General features: G+C 34.6%; 1 protein-coding gene across 1 annotated transcript in view; it reads left to right on the top strand.

Moving 5' to 3' along the window:
- GBE1 (1,4-alpha-glucan branching enzyme 1) overlaps positions 1-27,380 on the top strand; it is a 284,910-nt gene that overhangs the window by 85,928 nt on the left and 171,602 nt on the right. The window contains exons 3-5 of the mRNA XM_032150400.2: positions 3,291-3,406; positions 24,395-24,520; positions 25,334-25,469. Coding sequence (XP_032006291.1) covers positions 3,291-3,406; positions 24,395-24,520; positions 25,334-25,469 — 378 coding nt within the window. The remainder of the gene's footprint in view (positions 1-3,290; positions 3,407-24,394; positions 24,521-25,333; positions 25,470-27,380) is intronic.

The following is a 27,380-nucleotide window of genomic DNA, read 5'->3' on the forward strand; positions in this document are numbered from 1 at the left end:
AAATCCTTTGTGTGATGTAGTGTGGTAGAAGTGGATATTTTGGTTGGTGCCCATGTTTTTAATGGAAAGAAGAAACACTAATAAAGGAATGAGAGAGAGGAGAATTTAGGACTTAGCAATGATTGGAGAAAGAGCCAAGGAGATGGAAACACTGATGGTGGGGTAGCTGAAGAGGGATTTATTTGGAGAGAAAACTGACTAATGGAAAAGTCTTAAATAGTTTCGTACGTATACGCTTGCAGACCTTCTTCTTTCTCTCCCATACGAAATCTTTAGTATGCTAAAGATTTATGATGGCTAATGTACTGGATTTTTTTGGGTGGGGGTAAATATGTGAAGATTTTCTAAGTCTTGCTTTAAAGATTTGTGTTTGGCAAGAAGAGAGTACCTGCAGTGAAAACCAACACCTGAGTTCCCATGAGGAGAGGGGCATTACTAAAATGAAACTCTTGAAGATGCAAAGAAAGCAGGTTTTTTACAGTGTATAATTACAAATAATCAGCATGTGCTTTGGAGTTTTATATAATTAAACTATTATAAAAGAAAAATGCGACATAGTGAAAGTATTTTTCTTTACCAAATATTAATACTTTGCTTATTTAAATAGTCTTAAAACAATAGCTGATATCAAGCTAAAGAACTAGTTCATCAATTTTCAAAAACTGATATTGAAAACCATTTTCACAGTGCTGAAAACAGCTCTTACAAATAAATCTGCACATCTAAATTTCACATATCATTGAAGTTTCACTTTCAAAATATCCAAATCTTTTAATAAATTTTTTAGTGGATACACCATTGTACATTTTCTCATTTATATTGGTCTATTATAACTCAATTTAACCTTTTATTTATGAGATATGACTAATTTGGAACACTAAATTTGGTTTGGCATTGAACTGGGCCTGCATTAAGCAAGAATTACATATTTAATGAATGAATGAATGAACTAATCAACTGTACCCTTTGTTTTCAGTTCTATCTAACCGGGAAAAGATCTGCTGCTTGTCTTAAGTGATTAGCTAAAAGGAAATGCAGGAATCATATAGTGTTCTAGTACCTAGATTTTTATATTCTAAGCTTTTATTATTATTTTTTCTCTAATTATGGACTAAACTCTTTGTTTTGGTAATGGAATGTCACAGCACGTATAGGTGAGATGTATTTTGAGGTTTTTAGGTGAAGAGGAGTATAACAGCACCAAACTTGTAGAGCTGCCCTTGAAGATAAACTGCTGTTAGACATTTTCAGGTTGTCTTCATGATGGAGAATAGGTAACTGTTTAGAAGAACCTTTATTTAAATCTTATTTCTTACTCCTGTTTTACCCCCAGTGTTCAGAGTGGCTGAGAGAGAAGAGTGAAATGTGGCATAAGAAAAAATGGCATAAAATGAGTTTCCTGATTATTCCTTTATTATGTCCTTAGTTGAGAATGTAATGTCTTAGCGACACAGTATATGCCACAAGGCTGCTTGATTTTTTTAATGCCATGAAATATTTTAGGCATAAACAAATAGCAAATAATGTAATAAACAGCTATGTGTATACAACTCACTTTAACAAAAAATAGTACAGATGTTATTGAAGCTTCTTGTGTTCCCTTTCTTCTACCCACAGGGAATCACCATAGAATTTGGTATTTCATATTCCTATTTCTGATTTAATATTTTTACTACATACATATGATCAATAAGTTTCATATAATGTTTTGATAGTTCTTGATCTTGATATAAATGCTATTCTTCTGTACTCTTTTAAAATTAACTTTTGTGTGTGGGATATTTGCATATGTTCGTACTATAATTCATTTCATTTTATGCCATTGTATAGCATCCAGTTGTTTAATTATACTGCAAGGTTTTACCCATATTGTGGCTGTTGAAATTTTGATAGCTTCCAGTTTTTTGGCTATGACAAAAGATTCTTCAGTGAATAATTTTGAATGCCTTCTTGTGTACATTTAGGAGAATTTCTCTGAGCTATTTCCTAGGAGCTGAATTGTTGGGCTATGGGGTTAAGATATCTTCAACTTTTCATCACATATGATGCCAAGTTGTTTTTACCAATGATACCCTCAGCAGCAATGTTTTGTATGGTTGCTGACTCGATGATATTTTTAAACTTTTAATTTTTGCCAATGCCCTGAGTGCAAAATGATATCTTATTGTTGTTTTAATTTGTGATTGATTGAACAGTGAGCTTTTGAGTATCATTACATATGTTTATTGGTCATTCAAGTGTCCTCTCCTGAATATATTTTTTGTCAATTTTTCTCTTGGTTGTTTTCTTTGACTTACAATGTTCTTCATGTACTGTTGATGTTCTGTCTCTTTTGGTATATTCATTACAAATGTATTCTCCCAATTTATAGCTTGTCTTGTCATTCTATTGATTCACCTATTTATGATGACAAGTTTATAGTTTTAATGGTCAGAATTATCAGTCTTAAAGTTTTATGGTTTTAAAAAATATTTTACTTAAAGAACCTTTTATACTCCAATATTGTAAATATATTTCTCTGTATTTTCTTCTAAGCATTTTATGGTTCTGCCTATCATGTATAAATATTAATCCATGTTCAAATGATTTGGGGACATATTAGTTGGTGGAGATCTATTTTATTTTATTTTCATAAGGATAACCAGTTGTTCCAGCACCACTTATTAAATAGTTTGTCCTTTACTCACTGGTTTTTAATGCCTCCCTTATGATATGTTAAGTTCCATGCATGTGAGTCTGCTCTTGTTTGTTTTACTTTCTTCCACATTCTGCATTCCACCTTTTCTTTACTTCCTATACTTTTTATAACCTTCTACCTTTCTTGCTTACGGCATTTCTTTACATTTTATGTCAGCTCTGTCACACTCTTATGAAATTCAGTAAATGTTATATGATTTTAATGGTTTTTCATTATTTTTCTACCATGGCATGTACATTTCTGTTTGTTCATAATATGTCTCTTTGTTGATGGCGTTTTCTAAAAAAAGGATCCATCATTTTCTTTTGCATTCTGTTTATTGACAGAAGTGTTAGAGTTGAAACCACAACTGAAAATGTTACAGTCTTAATTATAAAATGCAAAAGCACACTTTAAAATCCTTTTTATAATAAATAAATTAAGAATAACCTGCCTTTTCTAAACCACTAGTATTTTGATTAACACTTTAGAAAACGATTTTTTTAGACAATTTGATTTTTTGTGCAAGTAAAGCAGTATTTTGTTTTTCTTGAAATTCATTAACTATTAGTCCTATCATGCTGTTGTTAACTGATCTTCTTTATTTTTTTAGATGGTTGGAATCCATTTTCATACCCATATAAAAAACTGGACTATGGAAAATGGGAGCTGTATATCCCACCAAAGCAGGATAAATCTGTACTCGTGCCTCATGGATCCAAATTAAAGGTACTTTCCTCCCTCCTATTTTTTCTTGAACTTATCATTTTCTTTTTATCTTGTTTGCCAAGATTGATTTAAACTATTAGAATGTACAACTGATGCATGATAATTGTGGGAGAAACAGTCTGAATGTACAAATAGAAGAAAATTTAGGAGAAGGTCTTGATGAGTTGAATTGGGTTAGATTAGAATTGTTTGGCTGATAAGGAACCAAACTTAGTTGTATTGTTATCACAAGTTTGGAAACTTTATGTAAGAAATGATATATTAAAAGTGATTTTGAGTAATTGTAAAACTTTAGCTTGGGAAACAAAGTTTAATGGAAAAATGAAATCTGCCTTCAAATCAGCCAATATAGAGAGGATTTTTATCTGTAAAGAGGTCGGATGAAATTGATGTGGGAGGGGATGCTGTGTTGGACGCTCATGCATTTTGGAGGCTGCTGCTTCTGCTTCTTCCTCTTTCTGGCCTCTGACATGGTGGTGGCGTGGTCTTGTTTATCATATTCTTCTGTGATAAAGCCACCTGAATTAGCCCAGGGGTCTCCCTGTTGGAGGCAGGTAGAGTGTCCTCCACACTCCCTCTGCTTTCGTTGACCATGTGGTTTTGCATTCAAGGTCTGCAGAGCAGTTAGAGTCGGCCGCTCTTGTCTCATCAAGGGATGTCTGAAGGATGGGCTCCAAAATCTGGATCACAGATTTAAGGCATTTGATTACAAGAGAAGCGATGTAAATCTTTTCACACTTACTTGATTTTACTCCATGGTCATATAATTATGTAATATTTCCATGTCCCTTGTGTCTTCCTTCCTTAGACACTTACCATGATAAATCCTATGATTTGAGTTGTTGTTTTTATTGGTATTTGTTATTTAATAATATTAACTCAGAGTTACTTATAGTAAATCAAAATGCACAGTATGTTTATTTTGTAGGTTGTTAAAAATATTTTATAAATAATGAAATTATAAGTGTATGTAAAATTTAATAAGCTATTGCCACACATAATAATAGTTAGCAGAGAAGAATCTTGTTTGGAATAAGAAGATGTTTAGTAAGAGATGGCAGTCAAGGTTCTTTTTAATCTACAGTAAAAAAGAGAAAAATACCGACAGTATACGATAAGAGGAATTAAAATTTAATATAAATAATCCCCTTTCCATGTCAGTATAAGCTCCATGAGAGCATGGCCTTTGCTGTGTGGTTTTTTTTTTTGTTGTTGTTGTTCCTACTCCTGTATACTCTCAATTCTTTGAACAGTGCCTGGCAGAGTAGACACTCAAAAAATATTTATTGAGTGTTAAAGCCATTTGGAGACTCAGTCTTTGAAGAAGTAAATCAAACAATTTGATTCTTCAATAGTTTATAAGGGCTAATTTTATAGAAACTGTGGCAAGGCAACTATTATTGTTTTCATTGCTGCTTTAGGTCTTAATGGCTGTTTTTTTAGCCTTTATTTTAGGTTCGGAACTTTTTTTAAGAACTGAACTTACTACTTTTTAAAAAGTGTTGCAGAAATTTTTTCTGCCTTTTTCCATTTTTTTTTTTTGAGATAATTGGCAGATTAACTTTACTGAGTTTTTACTTGTTACAATCAATTAACTAAGAGAACCAATCTAAATAGCAAACAGCTCCTTGGCACCAATTGCAGCTGTGAAATCCCTGAACTCTTTGATTCTGTGACCCTCAAATGTTCTAGTTGAAGCCCAGGAAAGTTCCCAATCATAGTGGAGCTTTGATTGCAGGGTTACACTACAGTCCATCACCTCATAAGGTTGATTTTTAGCTGCCGAGTTCTATTTATTCATATTTTCACTAGTTCAACAAATATGTATTGAGTATCTTCTGTGCACCTGGTACTGTAATATGCATAGGGAATCAGAATTTTAAAAATTACTGCCTTTAAGGAAATAATCTAATAAATTAGTTATTTTTAATTTCTATCTGCTTCAATAAGCCTAAGAGCTAGGACACAGTCCACTCAGTAGAAGCGGCTTCCTGTGGAAGTAACTATCAAGCTAAGGAGCTAGGTGTGTGGAAGAGGCGCAATGGGCTGTTTCAAGTTTTTAAGTTTGAAAAACAGATTTTCCTTCTTTTGGTGGAGAATCACTATAATAAACATAACTAAATAGACATAAAGCTCCTTTCCCTCTCAAAGAGGGCTCTGTATGATTATATTATTAAACACTCATTACCTCATTACTAGACCCAGCATATCTATTAAAAGATAAGAATAAACAGCTCATCGATTTTTTTGCTTTGTTAGCCAAAGTAGGAGGCATGAAAAATACCAACATAAGCAGCTACCACTTACTGAATGTTTCCCATTGACAGCTAACTAATTTACATATATTTTGTCATTGACTCATTACAAGAACTCGATACAGTAAGTACTTTTATTACTGGCTCACCCTACATTCTGCTTTGCCTGAACAGTACCAGTGTATACCTGTTATCTTAATTATTATTATTTTTGATTAATATAGCTTTATTTTCATTTTTTATTTTGATTTTACTTTAAGTTCTGGGATACACGTGCAGAACGTGCAGGTTTGTTACGTAGATAGACGTGTGCCATGGTGGTTTGCTGCACCTATTGACCCGTTCTCTGAGTTCCCTCCCTTCACCCCCACCCCACAACAGGCCCTGGTGTGTGTTGTTCTCCTCCCTGTGTCTGTGTGTTCTCATTGTTCAACTCCCACTTATGAGTGAGAACGTGTAGTATTTGGTTTTCTGTTCCTGTGTTAGTTTGCTGAGAATGATGGCTTCCAGCTTCATCTATGTCCCTGCAAAGGATATGATCTCATTTCCTTTTATGGCTGCATAGTATTCTGTGGTGTATATATACCACATTTTCTTTATCCAGTTTATCACTGATGGACATTAGGGTTGGTTCCATGTCTTTGCCATTGTAAATAGTGCTGCAATAAACATATATGAGCATGTGTCCTTATAGTAGAATGATTTCCCTGATGAACATCAATGCAAAAGTCCTCAATAAAATACAGGCAAACCGAATCCAGCAGCACATCAAAAAAGCTTATCCATCATGATCAAGTTAGCTTCATCCCTGGGATGCAAGGCTGGTTCAACATATGCAAATCAACTAATGTAATCCATCACATAAACAGAACCAAAGACAAAAACCACATGATGATCTCAGTAGATGCAGAAAAGACTTTTGATAAAATTCAACATCCCTTCACGTTAAAAACTCTCAATAAAATAAGCATTGATAAAACATACCTAAAAATAATAAGAGCTATTTATGACAAACCCACAACTAATATATTGAATGGGCAAAAGCTAGAAGCATTCCCTTTGAAAACTGATACAAGACAAGGATTCCCTCTCTTACCACTCCTATTCAACATAGTATTAGAACTTCTGGCCAGGGCAATCAGGCAAGAGAAGGAAATAAAGCGTATTCAAAAAGGAAGAGAGGAAGTCAAATTGTCTCTGTTTGCAGATGACATGATTCTATATTTACAAAACCCCATCATCTCAGCCCCAAAACTCCTTTAGCTGATAAGCAACTTCAGTGGAGTCTCAGGATACAAAATCAATGTGTGAAAATCACAAGCATTCCTTTACACCAACAATAGACAAGCAGAGAGCCAAATCATGAACTCCCATTCACAATTGCTACAAAGAGAATAAAATACCTAGAAATACAGCTAACAAGGGATGTGAAGGACCTCTTCATTGAGAGCAACAAACCACTGCTCAAGGAAATTAGAGAATTTTAGTAATCATTGTAAGAAATGAGTAGCATTCTGTCTCTAGTTCAGAATAATCCTAAATTTTAATTTTCAAATAACAATCAGAAGGTACAAATTTTAGTAACTGACATCTGTCATCTCTAAACCTATTTTTCAAAATCTAAATACTGTAAGTCTTTTGTCACATTTTTATTCTACAATTGAGCTCTCTGTAAAGGAGCTGGAACAGCTTTCATTTTATTATTGTAGATCGTGATATTTTTCATAGATTTAACTGTGCTTTTTAGGCAATTAAAATCATAAGGCTAAAATAAACACATAATTTAGAGTTTTTCCTTAAAATTATTTTCTCGGTAAGTTCTGTATTTGAGTAGATCATTTATGTGTCACATTGATATGTTTGTGGCAGTGGAGTTATATCTCCCTCTTTTGGAAAGCCAAGGCATGGCATTTTGGTTGAGTTTAAATTGTTCTTTTCAAATTTTCAGTTTACATAGTTTCCTGAACATACAGATTTAAAAATAATATTTCTCTCTGGAATAGATTTTCCTTGGAAATTTTTTATGTGAATAAAAAGTTAAACTTTCATACATATATGCACATGTATATTTCTTTAGACGTGTGGAAAACGACAGGACATTTGAGGTGTTTCAACCCAGGAAAACTTTTTATTTTGATATTTGAAATGCCCTTATTTTTACTTGAAGAGAGTCAGTTTTACTTTTTCTCTAATTATGCAATGTGATTCATAATGTCTGTTTAAAAAATAGGAGTTAATTAAAAAAATATGGAAAGAAAAATAGCCCTTCTTATAATCATTAATGGCCTGGCCCTCCAGGCTACCATCCACTCTTGATAGATTTTATGGGTATTCTTGCTCATCGGTTTTTAGGCATTTGTAAACTGTCCTTGCCCTTGTCCTCTGCCTCTCTGTATTTATATGCTTTCTATTATAAAAATATGATTATCCTGTGCCTATTAGTCTTCAGTTTGCTGCACCCCTCCCAATACATCATGCAAATCTCAAAAGGTACATTATTATGTTAGTTACTTGAAGAATCAGGTCCATACCCATTATTAATAGAGTGATGTCTGCAAGGTATAAATTAATATTTATTCTGGCTAAGCATTCTACTTTGATATGAATGACTATTATAAAAAGAAATAAAATTTATTAATATACTTATTCTAGATCACTCAAGTCTGTTTCTTATAATAGCTAACATAATTTTATAACAATTGTATGCTTTCCTGAGGTATTAAAATCAGGGCTCCACCTTCATTACCACTGCTTAGAAGAACTAAATGTTCATTTTCTACCCTCCCTGCTTCCTGCGTTTGGGTCATACAAGTGCTCTGAATTTACCCTGTAAGTTGTTCAACAATGTTGAGTGTTTTGCTGGATGTGGTTTTTGTTTTTATTGTGTACTCCTTTGTAACTTTGCCTACAGATTATAAAGGAGAAGTGCTTGAGATTTAAAATTTAAAATTAACCGTTAACATATCCCAAGAAGACCACTTACATGTAATGTAGAAAGAAAATGTTTACAAGAGCTAACAGTAGGTTATTTTAGTTTAACAAGTCTCATGTCTAACATCAATCTAGTAATTTTCATTTGTTTAATTTTCATAAATTACTTAAAGAACTTATTTAATCAGCATTTCTAAGAGGTTAAAAACACTACTTCAACCTACAGAAATTAAATGGATGTGTAGTATAATAATATATGTGAATATGTATGTGTGTATATGTAAATATGTGTTACTATTATGAAACACTGTTGCAAACTTCCTTTGAATTAAAAAATTCTCTCAGAATAGGCATCATTTCATATACAAACTAGAATGTAATGAAATAATATAAATTGAAGAATACACAGGTGATGGCTTTTGTTTGTTGCCTTTGTAAATAACAATGCCATTGACATTTGCATATTTATATTAAACAAGGTTTACTCTATCATTATGCTAAATATAGTTAGTTTGTGATTGCCAATTAATTCTATATCATTGACTTAAGAAGTCACATTTACAGTCATGTTGAGAGGTTTGAAGTGATAATAATAATGAAATAATAATCCGTAATGTTTTGCACTGGTAATTACAGTGGGTGATTTTTGCAAATATCTGTTCGTGTGAATAGAACTATAAGCAATCTCATGAGCACATTGTTCTCAGCTGAGCAGCACCTCTTTCCATTTGATCCTGAGACATGAACTCATTTTACAATTAATAGAGTTATTATATAAAAATAATTTTAACATCTGAAGAAATTTTGTTGGTTTTCTTTTTCTTTTCAAAATGTTGGGGCATTTTAGGCCCAGCTGCTCTCAGGTTTGGATGTATCTGTACTATTTGTCTTCGTAGTGCTGGCAGGTTTTTTTTTTTTTTTTTTGACACATTCAAGTTTTCTATTTTTACCATTTAATTTTCCAGGCTCTGCCATTTCTTTACCATTCTTTAAGCCTTCAATCCAGGTTCTGCCTCCAGCTTTGCTCATGTGAACCTTATTCCACTTCTCTCAAACTTACTTGGATTCCAAACTTTCTGATATTCCAGATGTGTTGTGTTCTTCTGAAATGAGGTCCTAGGTTAAGTCAAATTATGTTCTTATTTTTCATAAAAAAAGTACTGTTTCTCGTCTTAGTTAAAATACAGATTCCCCCTCCTCTTCATCCTCTCTGCCTCGAGCATTCCTAGGTATTTCCAACTTCTGTGTCTTTTTGCATGATAACTATAATAAACTGCTTATAAAAATAAATTTTAAAATTTGAATTTTGAAACCAAATGCACGGAGAAAATTTTTTTTTCCATTCACAGCCCCTTTTTATGATTATTTCTCATGAAAAAGCTGATGCCGAATGTGCACATAATTATGTGTAGGAAGGTACAAATAGAAATTATTAGTGTCATGAACCAATTAATGATGACATTGAAATGGGAAAGGTTCCCTTGTACCCCTCACAGGGCGCGCGATGGGGGTGTGGCTCACTACTTCAGTGCCCCGCTGCTCAAACCTTTGCGAGAACTCACAGACAGGCAGGCTGTGGGGCTCCAACTCCACGGCAGTGGCTGGGGGTGAATGTTTACAGCTCATGAAGCCCCAGTGGGCTTGTGCTACCGTGTGCTTTTAGTTTGCTGTCTATATGTGGCTTGTGTTAACCAGCTCAATTAGACCCTCCACCTTGTCACAAGGACAGAGAGTTTTCTGTATCCCGGGTTCTTGCCTTGGTGTACTGGAAGAATGGGATCACGTCTGGGCTTGGAGAATGAGTGCAAGGTTTTATTGAGTGGAAGTAGCTCTCTGCTGATGGCGGAGCTAGTAGGGAGGTGGTTTTCCCCTGGAGTTGGGCCCTTCAGTGGCTCTGGCTCTCCTCAGATTGCCCTGGCCAAACTCTGCCTTGTCCCACCAGTATATGGCCTGCGGGTGTGCTGGTGTCTGTTAGGGTGCTCTTCAGCTGGCGTGCCCCCTCCATGTCCTCCTGCCTTCCAGCTGCTTACGCTGATGTGGTCCTCTCAACGTCTGGCCACCTGTGTGTCTGCCTGCTGGGGTCTTGGGTTTTTATAGGCCCATGATGGTTCATGGCGGGCCAGGGTGGTATTGGAAAATGCAGCATTTGGGCTGGAAGGGCAGGAGTGCTTGTCCTCACCTAGGTCCATGGGAGTGGAGCCCTAGCCAGGAACCCAGCTTTCTCTACCCAGCACTTCCCTTCCCTCTTCTGTATTATTTAAAGGGACCATACTTTTCCCTTCCTAGCACTTCCATATCAGCTCGATAGTTATCTTTAAGTTTTCCACTCTTTGTGACTACGTAGATAATGGATTTTATTAGATTAAGCATCACTCTGCATTCTCAGGCAAAAACAATTGATCCCTATATGATCTACCTCATGTACTTGCTTCTTCCTTCCGTTTCTTATGTGAGTGTATTAACCATGTTGAAATCTAGCTGCAAGGGAGTGAGAAAAGTGTGATTTTAAGCTTTCCATACTCTCTAATACAAGGAAAGAATGCAGAAAGGCAGTTTGACTGACCAAAGAGCCAATATCTGCTATAATTTTAAAATAAAAATTATGTATTGAGAAGGAAAGTATCAAGTTTTAGTAATGGCATTTAAAGTAACATTGATAACTTTTTTTTTTTTTTTTACAAAACTGTTAATGTTTGGCAAAATGATTGATGTGATGCATAGTATGGAAATTGAGAAATTTAAAAAATATTGATGGGTTAGAACAACAGGGTAAGATCAGAAGCTTGAGTAAATTTACCAGACTCTTTTATGACCGCATTCCCAAGTATAGTGGAAACTTTTTCATAAGTAAATGATGTGAGTTTAAGGACAATCATAGGTATGCTCAGGACCACAGATGGATAAATTTCTGAGCCAGCATGGAAGCCTTCAATGATTTAAGTGGGATTAACTTAAGTTTATACAGATATTTAAATTTTATTTTTCGAGAATAATAAATTAGTAGGAAGGGCCGGGTGTGGTGGCTCACACCTGTAATCCCAGCACTTTGGGAAGCCGAGGCTGGTGGATCACCTGAGGTGGGGAGTTCGAGATCAGCCTGACTAACAGAGAAATCAGGTCTCTATAAAAATACAAAAATTAGCCAGGCATGGTAGGGCATGCCTGTAATCCCAGATACTCGGTAGGTTGAGGCAGGAGAATCGCTTGAACACGGGAGGCGGAGGTTGCGGTGAGCCAAGATCGCGCCATTGCACTCCAGCCTGGGCAACAAGGGTGAAACTTCGTCTAAAAAATAAATAAATAGAATTTAAAAAATAAATAAATTAGTAGGAAGATTAGGCAATGAAGGATTAAATATAATTGTAAATTTTTGTTAAAACATAAGAAATACATGTAAAATGCAAAGTAGAGATTGAGACAAATTTTATTGCAAAATATTTATGATTTGCAAAAGTATTATTACGAGGATTTCAGGAAATATATTCCCTGTAACCTGATGTTTTCTTTCCTTTATGATAATTTATTATTATTATTTTTTAAAAATAAAGATCTATCATTTTATTACTGGAACACTGGTACTTGTAGCTACTCTGTCTTTTACCTTCTCAGGTCTAGCTTTTATCTCCTAAAGCACTAGACTGCAGGTCACAAAATCTGAATCAAGAACAATTGGTAGGATGGTGGCAGTGGTTAGAAATCAGGCTCAGCCATCTTTAAGATATTCCTCAGGAGTTCCTACTGCTTTTCAGGGTTGAAAACTGCTGTCAAAGATATATATATAAAAGCCTAATATTTTCTCACTGAATTAAAGGGGAAAATGTTTGTATTCCAGGCACATCAGAGTATACAAATCAATCTCAACAAGTGTTTAATGCGACAGGTGGTTGTAGGATACATTTTAGAAAAATGATTATAAAAAGACATTCATTTTCTCTATTTTACTTAATGCTTGTACAAATGAATCACCATTATCTAAAAAATTATACTGTCCATCAAGTTCTGTTTCCTGATTGAGCCCTTAATGTAAACATTGATTCCATAGATACTTTAAATGTATTAGCAAACTTACTTTTCTTATGTCTATGTACTGTGAAATATGTTGTATTTTATCGTCTTTTGTTCTTTCTTCCTTCAATGTGGGCATAGTATATTTTAAATATGATTATAAAGTCTGGAAAATTGAACACTTTCTCACATTTTTCTTTAGAAATACATTTTTTAAAAAATAAAAATATTTCATGCTTTTTTCTTCTAAATTATGTAGGCATCCAATTTTTTTTCAAGAGAGCTTTTGTTTAGTATTTGATCTTTTATTGCTGTGCCAGAAAAAGGAAGAAAATTACAGTTTGTGACTGTTTAGGTGGGCATTATTTTTGGTTATATTTAATAAAAGTATTTGCACTTTGGCCAAGTATACCTTCAAATATAATGCATAAAGGTATGCCTACAGGAAATAACCTTTTTCTCCTGATAAAGTACATACTATACAATCTCATTCATGATTTAAACATTTACATTTAAGCTGGGTTCTTTTATTGAATATCACAGTTAAGTTTATGTTAAATGTCAAAATTAATGTTTAACTTTCTTCAATTTAAAGTGTGTGGTTTAGTGTATGTGTGTGTGTGTGTTTTTTACACTTCAGTATGTTCATCTTTATCCATCCTAATATGTCAGTAACGTTACATTTCCCCACGTGACTAGCGCTCAAATTGAAAATTATGTGTTCTCATGAACATACAATTTTTTTTTAACAGTCAGCCACAGGTCACTGCGTCTCATCTTATGAATATTCCCCATGCCTCACTCATTGGTCAGGTGAGTAATTCCCAGACCGGTGCTTTGTTGACTGAATTATATTCACTAGTTTATTCAGTAGTTTTCTCTACTTTTCCAGAGGGGTTGTCACACTTAGAGATCAAGCTCAAAGTTTGCTGCCTTGTGCCTTTGCTTTATCTACACAAGATGGGGGCATTTATGTTTAAAGATTTAGATATATCTGAACAAGGAAGGACGAAAGTAACAAGCTTTATTATGTAGAATCCTACTATTTACCACTGTTTCTTCCCATCATCACTGTTTCCACCTCCAGTGCCTGAGTCCGTTATCCAAAGGTCACTCCAATTCTTGACCTTATAACCTAATGGAATGCTGTTAAAAAAATCAATTGACAAGAAATTATCCAAACGCATATCTAGTGCTACTTCTCACTGGTAGTCATTATCTCTTTCCCATAATACAAACTATTTCATCACTTTCTTATTTCTTGGTGGTTGTATTTACTTTCATCATTGTACGTACATACCTTTTTCCAGTTCTTTTTCCTCTAATATCACCTATACCTGGCAAAATACAGATTTTTGTAGAAGAAAGGAGAGAAAAGAATGAGAGTGTTCCAGCCTGTGAGATCTTAATTTGTAAAGAATATTTAAAGATTCAAGAGGAATTCATCTCATCATTAACTGTTTAAGTCATTAACTATATTCTTGGACGTAATAGTCTTAATGTTTATTGAATACATAATTGTATGTTTTCTTAAAAGATCCTATAATTTTTAGAATTGTGTATTCTGTGTGTAGTCTTTGGAATTTCTCTAGATTTCTTTTAGGGGTTATTTCTTTTTTTTCCCTCCATGCTTTGTATTTTACTTCATTGCAATGGCGCTTAGAATGATTGCTTAGGGGCCAGGTGCGGTGGCTGACGCCTGTAATCCCAGCACTTTGGGAGGCCAAGGCGGGTGGATCACTAGCTTAGGAGTTCGAGACCAACCTGGCCAATATGGTGAAACCCCGTCTCTACTAAAAATACAAAAAAAAAAAAACAAACAACAACAACAAAAAAAACATTAGCTGGGCGTGGTGGCATGCACCTGTAGTCCTAGCTACTTGGGAGGCTGAGACAGAAGAATCCCTTGAACCTGGGAGGTGGAGGTTGCAGTGAGGCGAGATCACACCACTGCACTCCAGCCTGGGTGACAGAGTGAGACTGTCTCAAAAAATAAAATAAAATAAAATAAAAAAAGAATGATTGCTTAGGAATCATGTTATTTTCTTCAAATGATTGAATTTATCACCAGATAGACTTTTGTAATTATACTTAATAAAACATTTTTAAAAGAACTTCAACTCATCCTATGATAGTGCTTCCCCTATCCTATCACTTCTGAAAATACTTCTTAGATTCTTTATTGGCTTTATACCAGATTGTAACTCTGTTTACTTAATCGAATTCTAACCTTCACTGCACATGGATGACTCTCTTTGAAGCACACTCTTTGAGTAATGAAAGCTCACTGATTTTTCCCCCTTTTCATAGCCTTTTTCTTTTATTACGATATTGATCTTTCAATATCTTGGATGTTTAAATCCCGTATTTTTGTATCATGTGTAATTCATTTGTTTTCTAGTCTAAGACACCTAATCAATCTTTACATGATTACAACATCTCAGCATTGTTCCTTTTCTTTTTACTTAGGAGTGGTTATTCTCATGTGTTCAGGGATATCGTTTTCAATGCCTGCTTCCTAAATCTCTAATAATCCCTTTGGACTTTGTCTTTTTGTAGCGACCTCACTTCGTAAGGTTTTTGTTCAGGTAATGTACTTGAAATGAAGCAAACACTTTATCAGTCCTACTTAGTTGTTTCTTTATTTCTTTAAAGATTTGCCTCAGTAGAAAAGCAGAGAAAGAAAAGCATATTACAATTGTAATACTCCTTAACTAGGCTAGAAGATAGGGGAACCAGGGTATAAACCTTGGGGGATAATACTCCTTTTTATAGGTGCAGAAGCTTCTGTCTGTCTAAATCGTTCTAAGTCAGGACCTGGTTTTAGAAGTGACTACTGACCTTTATTTACTTTCACAATATTCTGCAGTTTCTTCTTTCTCATGTGTAAGTATTACAGAAGTGAGATTGTAATATATTTATAATTCTCTAATTGCTGTTGTCAGGGACAAAGAAGCTATGTGTATTATACCTCAAAAATAGTCTTTTTTTTTGTTCTGTACATTGGTGTCTGTTATCCCAAAGTTTTGTATAAATTGATCTGACACCCATTTGTATCACATTCCAGATTTATTTTTCATAGCTAATATACTCAGTCTTTTCCTTTAGTGAAGTTTTAAAATTATGATTTGTAAGTATTTATTTTTGTTAGAGAAACCCTTTATCCTATTCAAGCTGTTGCTATGGATTCAACCTTGGAAAGGTTTCTTGTTTTTTATTAAAGAAAAAAAAATACATTGTTATGGCATGTTTTAAAATAAGAAATCTAAAATAATGGTAGCTAGTGAAATTTGATCTATAGGTTATTGCTTTAGAAGTTCAACTAATTCCTATTCTTTTTTAGTTAAGCTACTAGCCAGGATATCTTCTTTTCTCCCGTATAGTGTCCAGTCTTGCATAATATAAGAGCTCAGGGGCTTAATCTGATCATTTCATCTCTCTCTATCCACCTCTCTCAATTCCTGAACATCGTAGATGTAAAGAGCCTCACAAGGATGATTATATATGCATATGTCTTGTATAAGTTTATTTGATTAATTGAAAACTATGAACTAAATTATGAGGCAAAGAAAGAGATTTCTAAAATATATGAACTTTAGTATCCAGATAAAATTAACAGAAAATTAAAATAATTTCAAGAAAACAGTTATGTTTATTTGGTACCCATAGCAGACTTAATTAAATAATATATAATGTCATTTATAGCCTAAATATTACCCTAATTTATATAATCTTACCGATTAACTATGTACAGTTTTAGAAAAAATCACCCAGGAAGTGGTCTTTTATATATCAAGGTCTATTATTATTAGAAAACTACCTTGATAATTTTAGTGATCTCTTTATTTTAATTCCCTATTAATAGAAATATAAACTCAAAGTTCACAATGAACTAGCAGTTACTATGAGGAGTGTTTCTGATTTTCATCTTCCTAATTAGGAAATTCAGAATGCAATTTTTTCAGTAGGTATTTTTTTTTTTGTTCACTGATTATCTGTTTACTTAAATAGTTTCATCTCTGTTTAATGAAGCAAATACGTCGGGTATTGGGTAGAAAAAAAATATTCCCTTTGCTTTTCCGTATGGTAAATTTAGAGCCTTCGTTTACATCACGTATGCAGTGATTGTTTTTGTCTAATCTTCGAAAATACTTACGTGGGAAGAAGGCCAGGTATAAAAACTGTGTATTACAGATTTACTGTTTTTTGTTTTTTGTTTTTTTTTGGTTTTTTTTGAGGTGGAGTCTCACTCTGTTGCCCGTGCTGGAGTGCAGTGGCATGACCTCGGCTCAGTGCAACCTCCGCCTGCCAGGTTCAAGCAATTCTCCTATTTCAGCCTCCCGAGTAGCTGGAACTACAGGCACCTGCTACCACGCCTGGCTAATTTTTGTATTTTTAGTAGAGACGGGGTTTCTCCATATGGATCAGGCTGGTCTTGAACTCCTGACCTCAGGTGATCCACCTGCCTTGACCTCCCAAATTGCTTTGATTACAAGCGTGAGCCACACACCTGGCCACAAATTCACATTTTTAAAGGCTCTTCTATCAAGTCTGGAACTCAGCAATGTTTATTTTGAAGGAGTTTGCTTTACCTGGGAATCGTCAAGGAGACTTACCTTTAGTGAAGGTCACTGTAATGTATTAGTACATATTTGTCTACTTTTTGGGAGTAGGAAATGAACACAAGACAAATGTATTATTTAGACTACTATGAAGATAACTTATATCTTTTAACTCTCCAGTACTGACAAATTTCAGCTAAGTTTATTTCCATTTTATTCATAGAAAAATTATTGTTTCCAAATTTTCCGTTATTGGCTGTATTAGTTTCCTAAGGCTACTGCATAAATATGTTGGCTTTAAATAATGTAAATGTATTCTCTCATAGCTTTGAAGTCCAGAAGTTAAAAATCAGTATCACCAGGCTGAAATCAAGTTGTTGTCAGGGCCATAGTCCATCTGAAGGTTCTAGGGGAGAATGTGTCCCATGACATTTTCAGCTTCTGGTACTGGCTGGCATTCCTTCACTTGTGTCCTCGTCACTCCACTCTCTCCCTCTTGGGTCACACTGTCTTCTCCTCTTCTATATGTAAAATCTCCTTCTGTGATTGCCCCCCTGCAGAATCTGGAAATGGAGTAAGAATCTCTCCATTTCCAGATTTGTACTTTAATCACATCTGCAAAGACCTTCTTTTGTCACAGAAGGTATCATTCACAGATTCTTGGCATAGGGTGTAGATATCTTTTGGGAGGCCGTTTTCAGCGTCACACAATGGCAAAGAGATTCTTGCCCACATGCTCTTCACATAAGCTTCATTAATGTTAAATTGGCTCAGCAGAAATGACAAGCAGAGCTGTGGATGGAATTTACACAAATAGGTCCTGTTTTAAACAAAACAAAACAAGGATAAGTAGTAAAAGATTAGTTTGGTTGAAATGAAATTTATGAGCTTTACTTTAAATTATATTAAGTTATTTTAAAGTTTTAGCAATTATAAATTATATCTATGCATTTTAAAATAATGTTTACACTAGATATTTGTGACTATTAAAAACACACATTTGGCCAGGCACGGTGGCTCACCCCTGTAATCCCAGCACTTTGGGAGGCCGAGGTGGGTGGATCACCTGAGGTCAGGAGTTCGAGACCAGCCTGGCCAACATGGTGAAATCCCACCTCTACTAAAAAACTACAAAAAGTATCTGGGCGTGGTGGCAGGTGCCTGTAATCCCAGCTACTCAGGAGGCTGAGGCAGCAGAATTGCTTGAACCTGGGAGGTGGAGGTTGCAGTGAGCGGAGATGGCACCATTGCACTCTAGTCTGGGTGACAAGAGTGAAACTCCGTAACAACAACAACAACAATAACAAAAACACATTTATTTCTTTGGGATTCAGGTCATTGGTAGAATTGTTAGCTTTTTCTCTGGAATATCACTTATTTTTCTACTTAATTACAAATTTTTGATTACTTTTTTTCTTTTTTATGTTCCTTCCACCCTCTTCTACAAATTACTTAAAAATTAATTATAGGCCGGGTGCAGTGGCTCATGCCTATAATCCCAGTACTTTTGGAGGCTGAAGTGGGCAGATCACCTGAGGTCAGTTGTTCAAGATAAGCCTGGCCAACATGGTGAAACCCTTTCTCTACTAAAAATAACAATTAGCCAGACCTGTCTGTCTGTCTCTGTGTGTGTGTGTGTGTTTCAGTCTCATTGAAAATACACATATACATATATATGCACACAGGATACTGATAATCAGCATTGTACGCTGGTATGGCCATACTTACTATCAAAATAAAAATATTTTAATATTTGATAAATAGGCACTGCTCAGGGACTTTGTGAGTATAACTCCTACCACCCTCATGTTTCTTCCAGAACTTCCAGAACTCAGGACAACTCAGCTATTAAAGGATTAACAGCTGGCAAATGAGGGGCCTGTACTCTGTGGCCATCATCTCATCTGATTGGTAGAAACAAAAAATATACATGTTGTTAAAATATGTTGGGTTTATGTGTACATATATCAAAACATTGTTTTACACCTTGAATATATACAATTTTTGTTAATTATAATTCAATAAATCTGAAATTTTAAAAGTGAAATAAAAAAAGAAGTGGAAGTAGTATTTTTCTATATATTAGAAATCACTTGTTTGATAATTCACTTTGACCTGTAGCCTATCAAATAGTTATCTTGATCAATATGTTTTTTTTTTCACTCTGCTTTAAGCAAAAATTTTTTAGAGAAAAGCTTCTCCTCACAACATTAGGAGATATTTGTAGTATAATTGGGGCAATTTGAATTATATGATTCAATAACTGTGCGTTTTCTGTTAGCCTGCTACACTTTCCTTCATGAAGCCTCGAACTACATTCATTACCATCTTTCAAAATATGCTAACACTTACTTCTAACCAGCTGAACACATCTGATGTTTTCATATAAAACTGTTGGCCACCTAAGGAACATATTATCTCAGTAATTTTCCAGTACATGGAAAATTTGTTTTTTGCAAGAAGCATTTTAAAATATATTCCAAGCATGAATGAACACACAGACACACACACACACACACACACTCTTTTTTGTCTTTAACATTTACTGTTTTTTATATTGTGTATTTGAGTTTTAAATGACATGTTCTAAATAAAACTTGACTTTAAACCGTTCACTAAGTTAATTTGACTTTTACACAGTTAGAAGTTTCTTTTATTAAATTATTTATGTAATCCAATAATGTCTTTTGATGATAACCTCCTATAAGTCAAATAAATAATTTGGCTCAATAAAAACGATTATTATGGTATTATTTGGTATTATTATGGTATTATTTTCATTATTATATTTCTTTCAAGTAATTTGATATATTTTGTTAAGTTGTATTTCTTAATGTGTTAATATACTTCAGGTACGCAAGATGCAAGATATACACCTTAAGTAGCACACTCTGCAGATGTATGTGTGATTACATGATTCATATATTTGTAATTCTTACTAAACCGCTTATGTTTTTGGAATCTAGAATCTATACAAGTAAATGAAGTGATAATATCAGAACATATAGCTAGAAAATAAAAACTACTAACAATTCCCTTACCCATAGGTAACCATATTGATATTTTTATATCTTTTAAAATACTTTAGGCTGTGAGTTTTTGTGCATTTACATTAGAAAGATACAATATATTCTTTCATATAACTTAGAAGACTTTTTGTCAACCTTTAATATGCTTAAATAGTGTATAATTTAACAACTATAAATTATTCAGTCACTCTGCTTTTGCTAACAGAAGTAGCACTAAGACTAATAGACAAGGATATAGTTTTTTGGGCACATCTCTTGATTGTTTCCATGAGGCAAGCTTTTATAATTAGTATTACTGATTCATTGAAGTTACTTTTTTCTTTTAACTTTATTTTTTTTTTATAGACAGGGTCTTTCCCTGTTGTCCAGGCTGGAGTGCAGTGTCATGATCATAGCTCACTGTACCCTTGAACTCTTTGGCTCAAGCAATCCTCTCGTCTCACCCTCCTAATTAACGAGGATTATATGCATGCATCATCATGCCAGTTTAATTTAACTTAATTATATTTTATTTTTCATTAATATTTTGTAGAGACCAGGTCTCCTTATGTTGCCCAGGCTGGTCTCAAATTCCTGACCTCAAGTGATCTCTCCCATCTTAGCTTCCCAAAGTGCTGGAATTGTAGGTGTGAGCCACTGTGCCTGACCTGGAATCAATTTTTCTGAATTTTTGATGCAGATTGTCAAATTGCTATTCAGAAATTTTATACTGCTTTATACTCACACTAGCAGTGTATCAGACCTCCCATTTGACAGTATCAAGTGAACTCTTTTAAACATTAGCTTACCAGACTTATTGTCGAAAGATCAATCAAGCCAGTTCTTTCTTTCAATTTGCTCCATAGCATGCTGACATTTTGAGGTTGTGAGTTAAATGACATGAAGTTTTCTCTAAAAATTTTTCCGACTGGAATTTGAACTCGTTGGAGCATAATACAAATGCAGGATGTACCCTCCCCCTCACCAAAAGAGTTTTGTGAGCAAAGTTTCATCCATAAATGCTATAGTCTTTACTCTTTGCATTGTCTCTCAAATTAAATTTATTTAGATTTATTATGATACTCTTATTTGGTTATGAAGATTACAACAATTTAGGAATAGAAAGTGAAAAGCAACGTGAGACAGCTACTATAGACAAATGTACTAGTAACGAAAACCTAAGTTACTGTAACAAAAATACTTGCAAAATTCAGGGGCCTAAAGAGTAGAGATTTTTATTATGTAACAATCACAGGTCAGTGTTCCGGATTTGGTAGAAAGCTTTAATTAACAGTTGGTTGTAATTCCATGAATAAGAGAGAAGGAGAAAATGGGAAAATTAAAATACTCCACTCAACAAGCAACCCTAGTAGAAATGACTATTAGAGAAGCAGAAGACAGAACCTTTGGAAACAAAATATTGAAGTTACTCAGTGAATGAGCAAATACTCCTTTGTCAAGTCTGTGATTTGATTTTACCCTACCTACAAACTTAGAAGTTAACCTGTTACCATACCATTGATTCTGGCCCAGGACTCCTAGAACAAAGAAAAATTATTTTATTACTCATGGCACAGTAGGTATCATATTTTCATTGGCTCCCCTTGTCCTCCAAGCCCCATAGGGGTGACACGATATGACCCAGATGGCTGCTGCTCACACACTGGGTTTGCATCATAGCTGGATATTACTGAGCCTGGAGAATCCCTTCTTTTGTAGCAGCTGTGTGTCTTCAAGGGCATCACTATGTTATCCTTGAAGGTTGCTCGCTACAAGGACAGCCCTAAGAAATGTCTCCCATTAACAATGGTCAGGGCCTTACCTTCTTTTTTTTTTTTAGTCTCGCTCTTTCACCCAGGCTGGAGTGCAGTGGCGCAATCTCTGCTCACTGCAAGCTTCGCCTCCCGGGTTCATGCCATTCTCCTGCCTCAGCCTCTCCCAGTAGCTGGGACTACAGGCGCCCGCCACCACGCCCGGCTAATTTTTTGTATTTTTAGTAGAGACGGGGTTTACACCGTGGTCTCGATCTCCTGAGCTCGTGATCCGCCCGCCCCGGCCTCCCAAAGTGCTGGGATTACAAGCGTGAGCCACCGCACCCGGCCAGGGCCTTGCCTTCTTGGCATACCCAGCAAAAGATATAGGAGCATCAGAGAACCATGCGGGTATTGTTCCTTTCAACATTCAACACCCATCACTCAGTAGCCTCTGGAGACATTCGTGTGTACAGCAAGATGAATGAATTAGTGTTCCAAAGGATGTGGGGGTTAAATTCAGCGTGAAGTAGATTCTTTGTGTCTTAAAATTGCAAGTATTTTCTCTGCCAACAGACACCTTTAGAAATTATTATTAGTTTATGATCGGCCTTTGGAGGTATTATAGAGCCGCTTACAAAACAGAGAAAGCATAGATGGATAGAGTAGCCAAAGTGGTAGTCACGGAAAACTGGTTTATAGTATTTTGTTTCCTCAAACCTTGTTCTGGGTTGATGAGTGAGCAAAAGGCCCTTTCTTAAACATATTACTGTAGTATATTATGCTACAAATTCATGTAGCTTAAGGGACTTTTTTTTAAGGTTAAAATAATCTTGAAGTAGGTTGGTCTTATTGATTCATGTTTTGTGATAATCGCTTGAATAATAGCAACACCTGGCAATGATTAGCTTTAATAGGTGGGAGGCATAATGAAGGAGAAATAATTGTATTCATGTAAGCTAGACATTCCTTTCCCACTTATCTGGCCTCTCCATCATAAACCATAATTTATTATTTTTTGGCATCTGAAGGAAGTGCTGTGGAAGGCTGTTCAGAGAAGAGAAGTGAGTATTAGAAGCTCGGTGTTGAGCTTTTGGCTCTGCCACTTGGGTATTTTGGGACTTTTGGCAACTTATGTAATCTCACTTAATATTTAGGTCACAAAGATTTTCTGGAATCAAGTGAGATAAGAATGTAAAAGTCTTTATAAACTATACGGCATTATACAAATATTTAATTACTAAGAATTGTGAGTACTTAATATTTTCTCTGTTAGAGGAGACTGAAGAATACGTTCTCCTCAATGATGAGGACATAATATAGCTTTTAATCTGGATTTTTAAAATTGTATTCTACCTCCTTTTAGAAAGTTTAGTAAAAAAGGCAATTTTGTATAAAAGCTACAATTTCAGCCTGGTGCATTGGCTCACGCCTGTGATCTCAGCACTTTGGGAGGCTGAGACAGGAGGATCACTTGAGCCCAGGAGTTCAACACTAGCCTGGGCAACACAGAGAAACCCCATTTCTACAAAAAAATCCCAGCCCCCCCCCCCCAAATTAGCTGAGCATGGTGGTACATGCCTGTAGTCCCAGCTCCTCGATAGGATGAATTGGGAGGATCACCTGAGCCTGTGAGGCTGAGGCTGCAGTGAGCTGCGATTGCACCACTGCGCTCCACCTGGGTGACAGAGTGAGTCCCTGTCTCAAAAAAAATAAATAAAAAGCTATCATTTCAATCATTTGGAAGTTCCATTTATATGGCTGGATAAATTCAAAATCATGTATTCAGTTCTAAGTCTTAATGGTAGATTCAGTTAAAAAATAAAAAAAATTGTTATTTTTTATTATCAAAAATAGTAATGATATTGTTGGCAAATATGTGAATGGATGATTAAAGGAGATAGTATTTGGTTTTATATGGTAAAGAATACAGCAAATAGGTAAAAGAAGTTGAGAAGGTGTAGAAGATATTTGTACGTGTCTGTGCGTGCACATTGTGAGTGTTAATCAAACCTGTTTTTCTTCTTTAGCTTCCTGAACGTGTTTTCATTAGTTGCTATAGAAAGGAAATGAAAGAGATGGTTATATAACTCACTAATTGCCTTTTTTTTAATGGAGTAGGATGATTTTCTCCCATTGATTGATTTATTGACAGAAACTTCCAAATAATATTCTTGTCTTTTTAGTATCTACTGTTTGTTTAAGTAAGCACTCTTATGGCTGGTTTGCAGTGGTGGAAATTGCCAGAAAACCATAAAATATTCAAGCTAGAAGTTACTTTAAGGATAATATAGTAACAGCAGATGAGAAAACCAGCATTGATAGAATTATGTTCCTAAAGGTCACACATCTGTGTGGTGGTCTAGATTCTTAAGATCATTCCTCCTTTCCTACTTGTACCAGTGCTCCTAAACCATTATGTATTATCAGAATTCTGGATGTATTTTAAAGCAATAACATCTCATTCTCTTTTTAGGTAGTTATTACTAGTAAAAGCGGAGAGATCTTGTATCGTATTTCACCGTGGGCGAAGTATGTGGTTCGTGAAGGTGATAATGTGAATTATGATTGGATACAATGGGATCCAGAACACTCATATGAAGTGAGAACAACAAATATTTAAATAAATTCTTGTTCCAGTATTTCTAGGAAAATTAATTTTTACTTTTATAACTTTTATAGTAATGTTCAATGCTTCTCTTCACTGACAGTTGAGTATTTTACATCATAGTATTCCTTTTATACTGCACGAGTATCATAGTCTGTCTTCTGTAGCCAATAACATATAGAAGTTAGTTTTTGTGTTGTCTATGTTTTTGAGGTTAAAGAAAACAGAATACTAAATTGCTATGTACTAATCTGTAAGGGATACTGTTTTTTTTTTTTTTTAAACTACAATTTCCGATTGATCAGAGACTCTTTAGTGCAGTATTTCTCAGGGTTTGAATTAGGATCAATGTCCTTAGAAACACGGAATAGGGAAGACCATCTCATGAATGTATTAACTAGGGTAATTTTTACCGCCATATTAGTGACAAGTGTTCTGTGATTGTTTGAACTCACTTTCTGCCCTTTAACTCATTGGAGTTTGCTGATATATACTTTGCATTCGATAATAACATATGTATTTCATGGCTCTTACATTTTCTCTAAGGCCTAAGCTCAAAAAAAAAAATCTTTACTCAATGATAAGGCATAAGCTATTACATGATTTATCTTTTAAAATAGGTCCACTAGCAAGACCATAAGGACTTTTTCCTGAAAGAAAATCTAGTGAGTGTAGCCGGTGCCTTTTGTATGTGAGAATAGTTCCAAGTGTTTGAGTATATTCACCACTTTTTAAAAATATACTTGATCAGGTAGTGTCATACCAGAATTCCTGGCTTAACTCTATATGTAATTTTATATTCTGTAGTTTAAGCATTCCAGACCAAAGAAGTCACGGAGTCTAAGAATTTATGAATCTCATGTGGGAATTTCTTCCCATGAAGGAAAAGTAGCTTCTTATAAACATTTTACATGCAATGTACTACCAAGAATCAAAGACCTTGGTAAGTAATAACTGTGATTTTTATTCAGATAAAATTTTAATGAGTCTGTTCTCTTATTAGAAAAGCTAATTACAAGTGTCTCTTTTTTGTGTTAGGAGATTAAATATGTAATAGAAATGCATTTTATTTTAGGCTTCTCAAATTGCCCTGTAATAGTGATAGCATAGAAAAGAGAAATGGAATAAGATAGAGCATAAGAATTAAAGATATTATTCCAATTTCAATTTTAAGTAATGTGAACTGATGACTTCCAAAATTATAGATAAATATGTAAGCATAATTACTTTTTTACTGGAGGAAACCTTTATCAATTTAAGTGATCATTGACTATAGCCTGCTCATTTTAGTCTGTTAAGGAAAAAAAATCTTATATTTGTAATGTGCCTGGAACTCATTTTGTATCAGAGTTATTTTATATAGCCCCTGCCTGGATGACTTATTTAACAAACATTTATAGAATATCTATGTGAGACACATTTTGCTAGGTGTTCATGTATTGAACTGTAATGGCACAGATCCTGTCTTCATAACAAACAGGAGAGTAAAGAATATATTGCTGAATTATTGATTCAGTGTGCTTTAAATCTGTTGTTTTTAATAGGTAATGATATTTAAAATAATACAACAGTATATTTAACACCTGCTTCAATGACTAGGCAGGAGGATAAAGCATATTTAATTATACTGCTTCTGCTAGGGAGTCCAAATTTTGGATAGAAGAAAGGTTTGTAAGCCATGGTTAAAGTTTTCAGTTATGTATGGATTATCTGTGATGGTAAAGTCAGGTTCCAGAAACCAAAATTAGTTAAATGTATAGAGTATTTAGTATTAATTATAATTAATAGATATTATGCTAAATTATTATATTTGAGATATTCTTTCATATTATGGAGTAATAAATTGCTTATGACCCAGTTCTTGCAGAACGTTCAGCAGCACAAGGATTCTCTTATTCATCTTTGTGTTTGAATTGTCTAGCCTAGTACCTGGAATAAAAATGAACCCAGGAATGATTAATGCCATAACAATTAAGAATAAAACTATAAATTTGTGCTTGATACAAGGTATCAACCCAGAAGAATGAAACTAATATAATATCTTTGTTTATAAGTATATTTACAAGTATAGTTGTATAGTTACATGAACTGCCATTAAAAATGAACTTATATAAACCTTAAGAAAATTATAAAGCTTATATGAATTGGACTTTGAGAGCAGAGTAAGAATATTTACTATGTATGTTACAGAACTGTAACTTCCAAAGTAATGAAATCATATTCGAACATTTTACCAAATTATACTTCAAGAAGAAAAACTTGTTTTTCTTAGCTTTTTTAAGACCAGTACTTTTTTCCTCTGATTATTTGCTTATATTAAAAATATATTAGAATTTTTTTAATGTTATGGATTTTTAAAACACAATATCTACTTTTTTGAGTCACTGTTTACTGTTAGAGTGAAACATATTCAGATGGAGAAAGGAAGGTGATGTGTGTTTGTATGTGCACATACATGCATATATGCAACTTGGAAATAATTTTTTAGGTGCAAATTATATAGTGGAAAGTAGAAGCATTAATGCTGACTGTATAAAAGCTACCTTGCGGGCTGGGCGCGGTGGCTCATGCCTATAATCCCAGCACTTTGGGAGGCTGAGGTAGGTGGATCACCTGAGGTCAGGAGTTCGAGACCAGCCTGGCCAGCATGGTGAAACCCCATCTCTACCAAAAATACAAAAAAATAGCCAGGCATGGTGGCACGCACCTGTAGTTGCAGCTACTTGGGAGGCTGAGGCATGAGAATTACTTGAACCTGGGAGGTGGAGGTTGCAGTGAGCCGAGATCATGCCACTGCACTGCAGCCTGGGTGACAGCATCTCAAAAAAAAAAAAAAAAAAAAAAAAAAAAAAAA

This window comes from Hylobates moloch, unplaced genomic scaffold (assembly GCF_009828535.3).
Source record: "Hylobates moloch isolate HMO894 unplaced genomic scaffold, HMol_V3 SCAFFOLD_4, whole genome shotgun sequence".
NCBI classification, from domain to species: Eukaryota; Metazoa; Chordata; class Mammalia; order Primates; family Hylobatidae; genus Hylobates; species Hylobates moloch.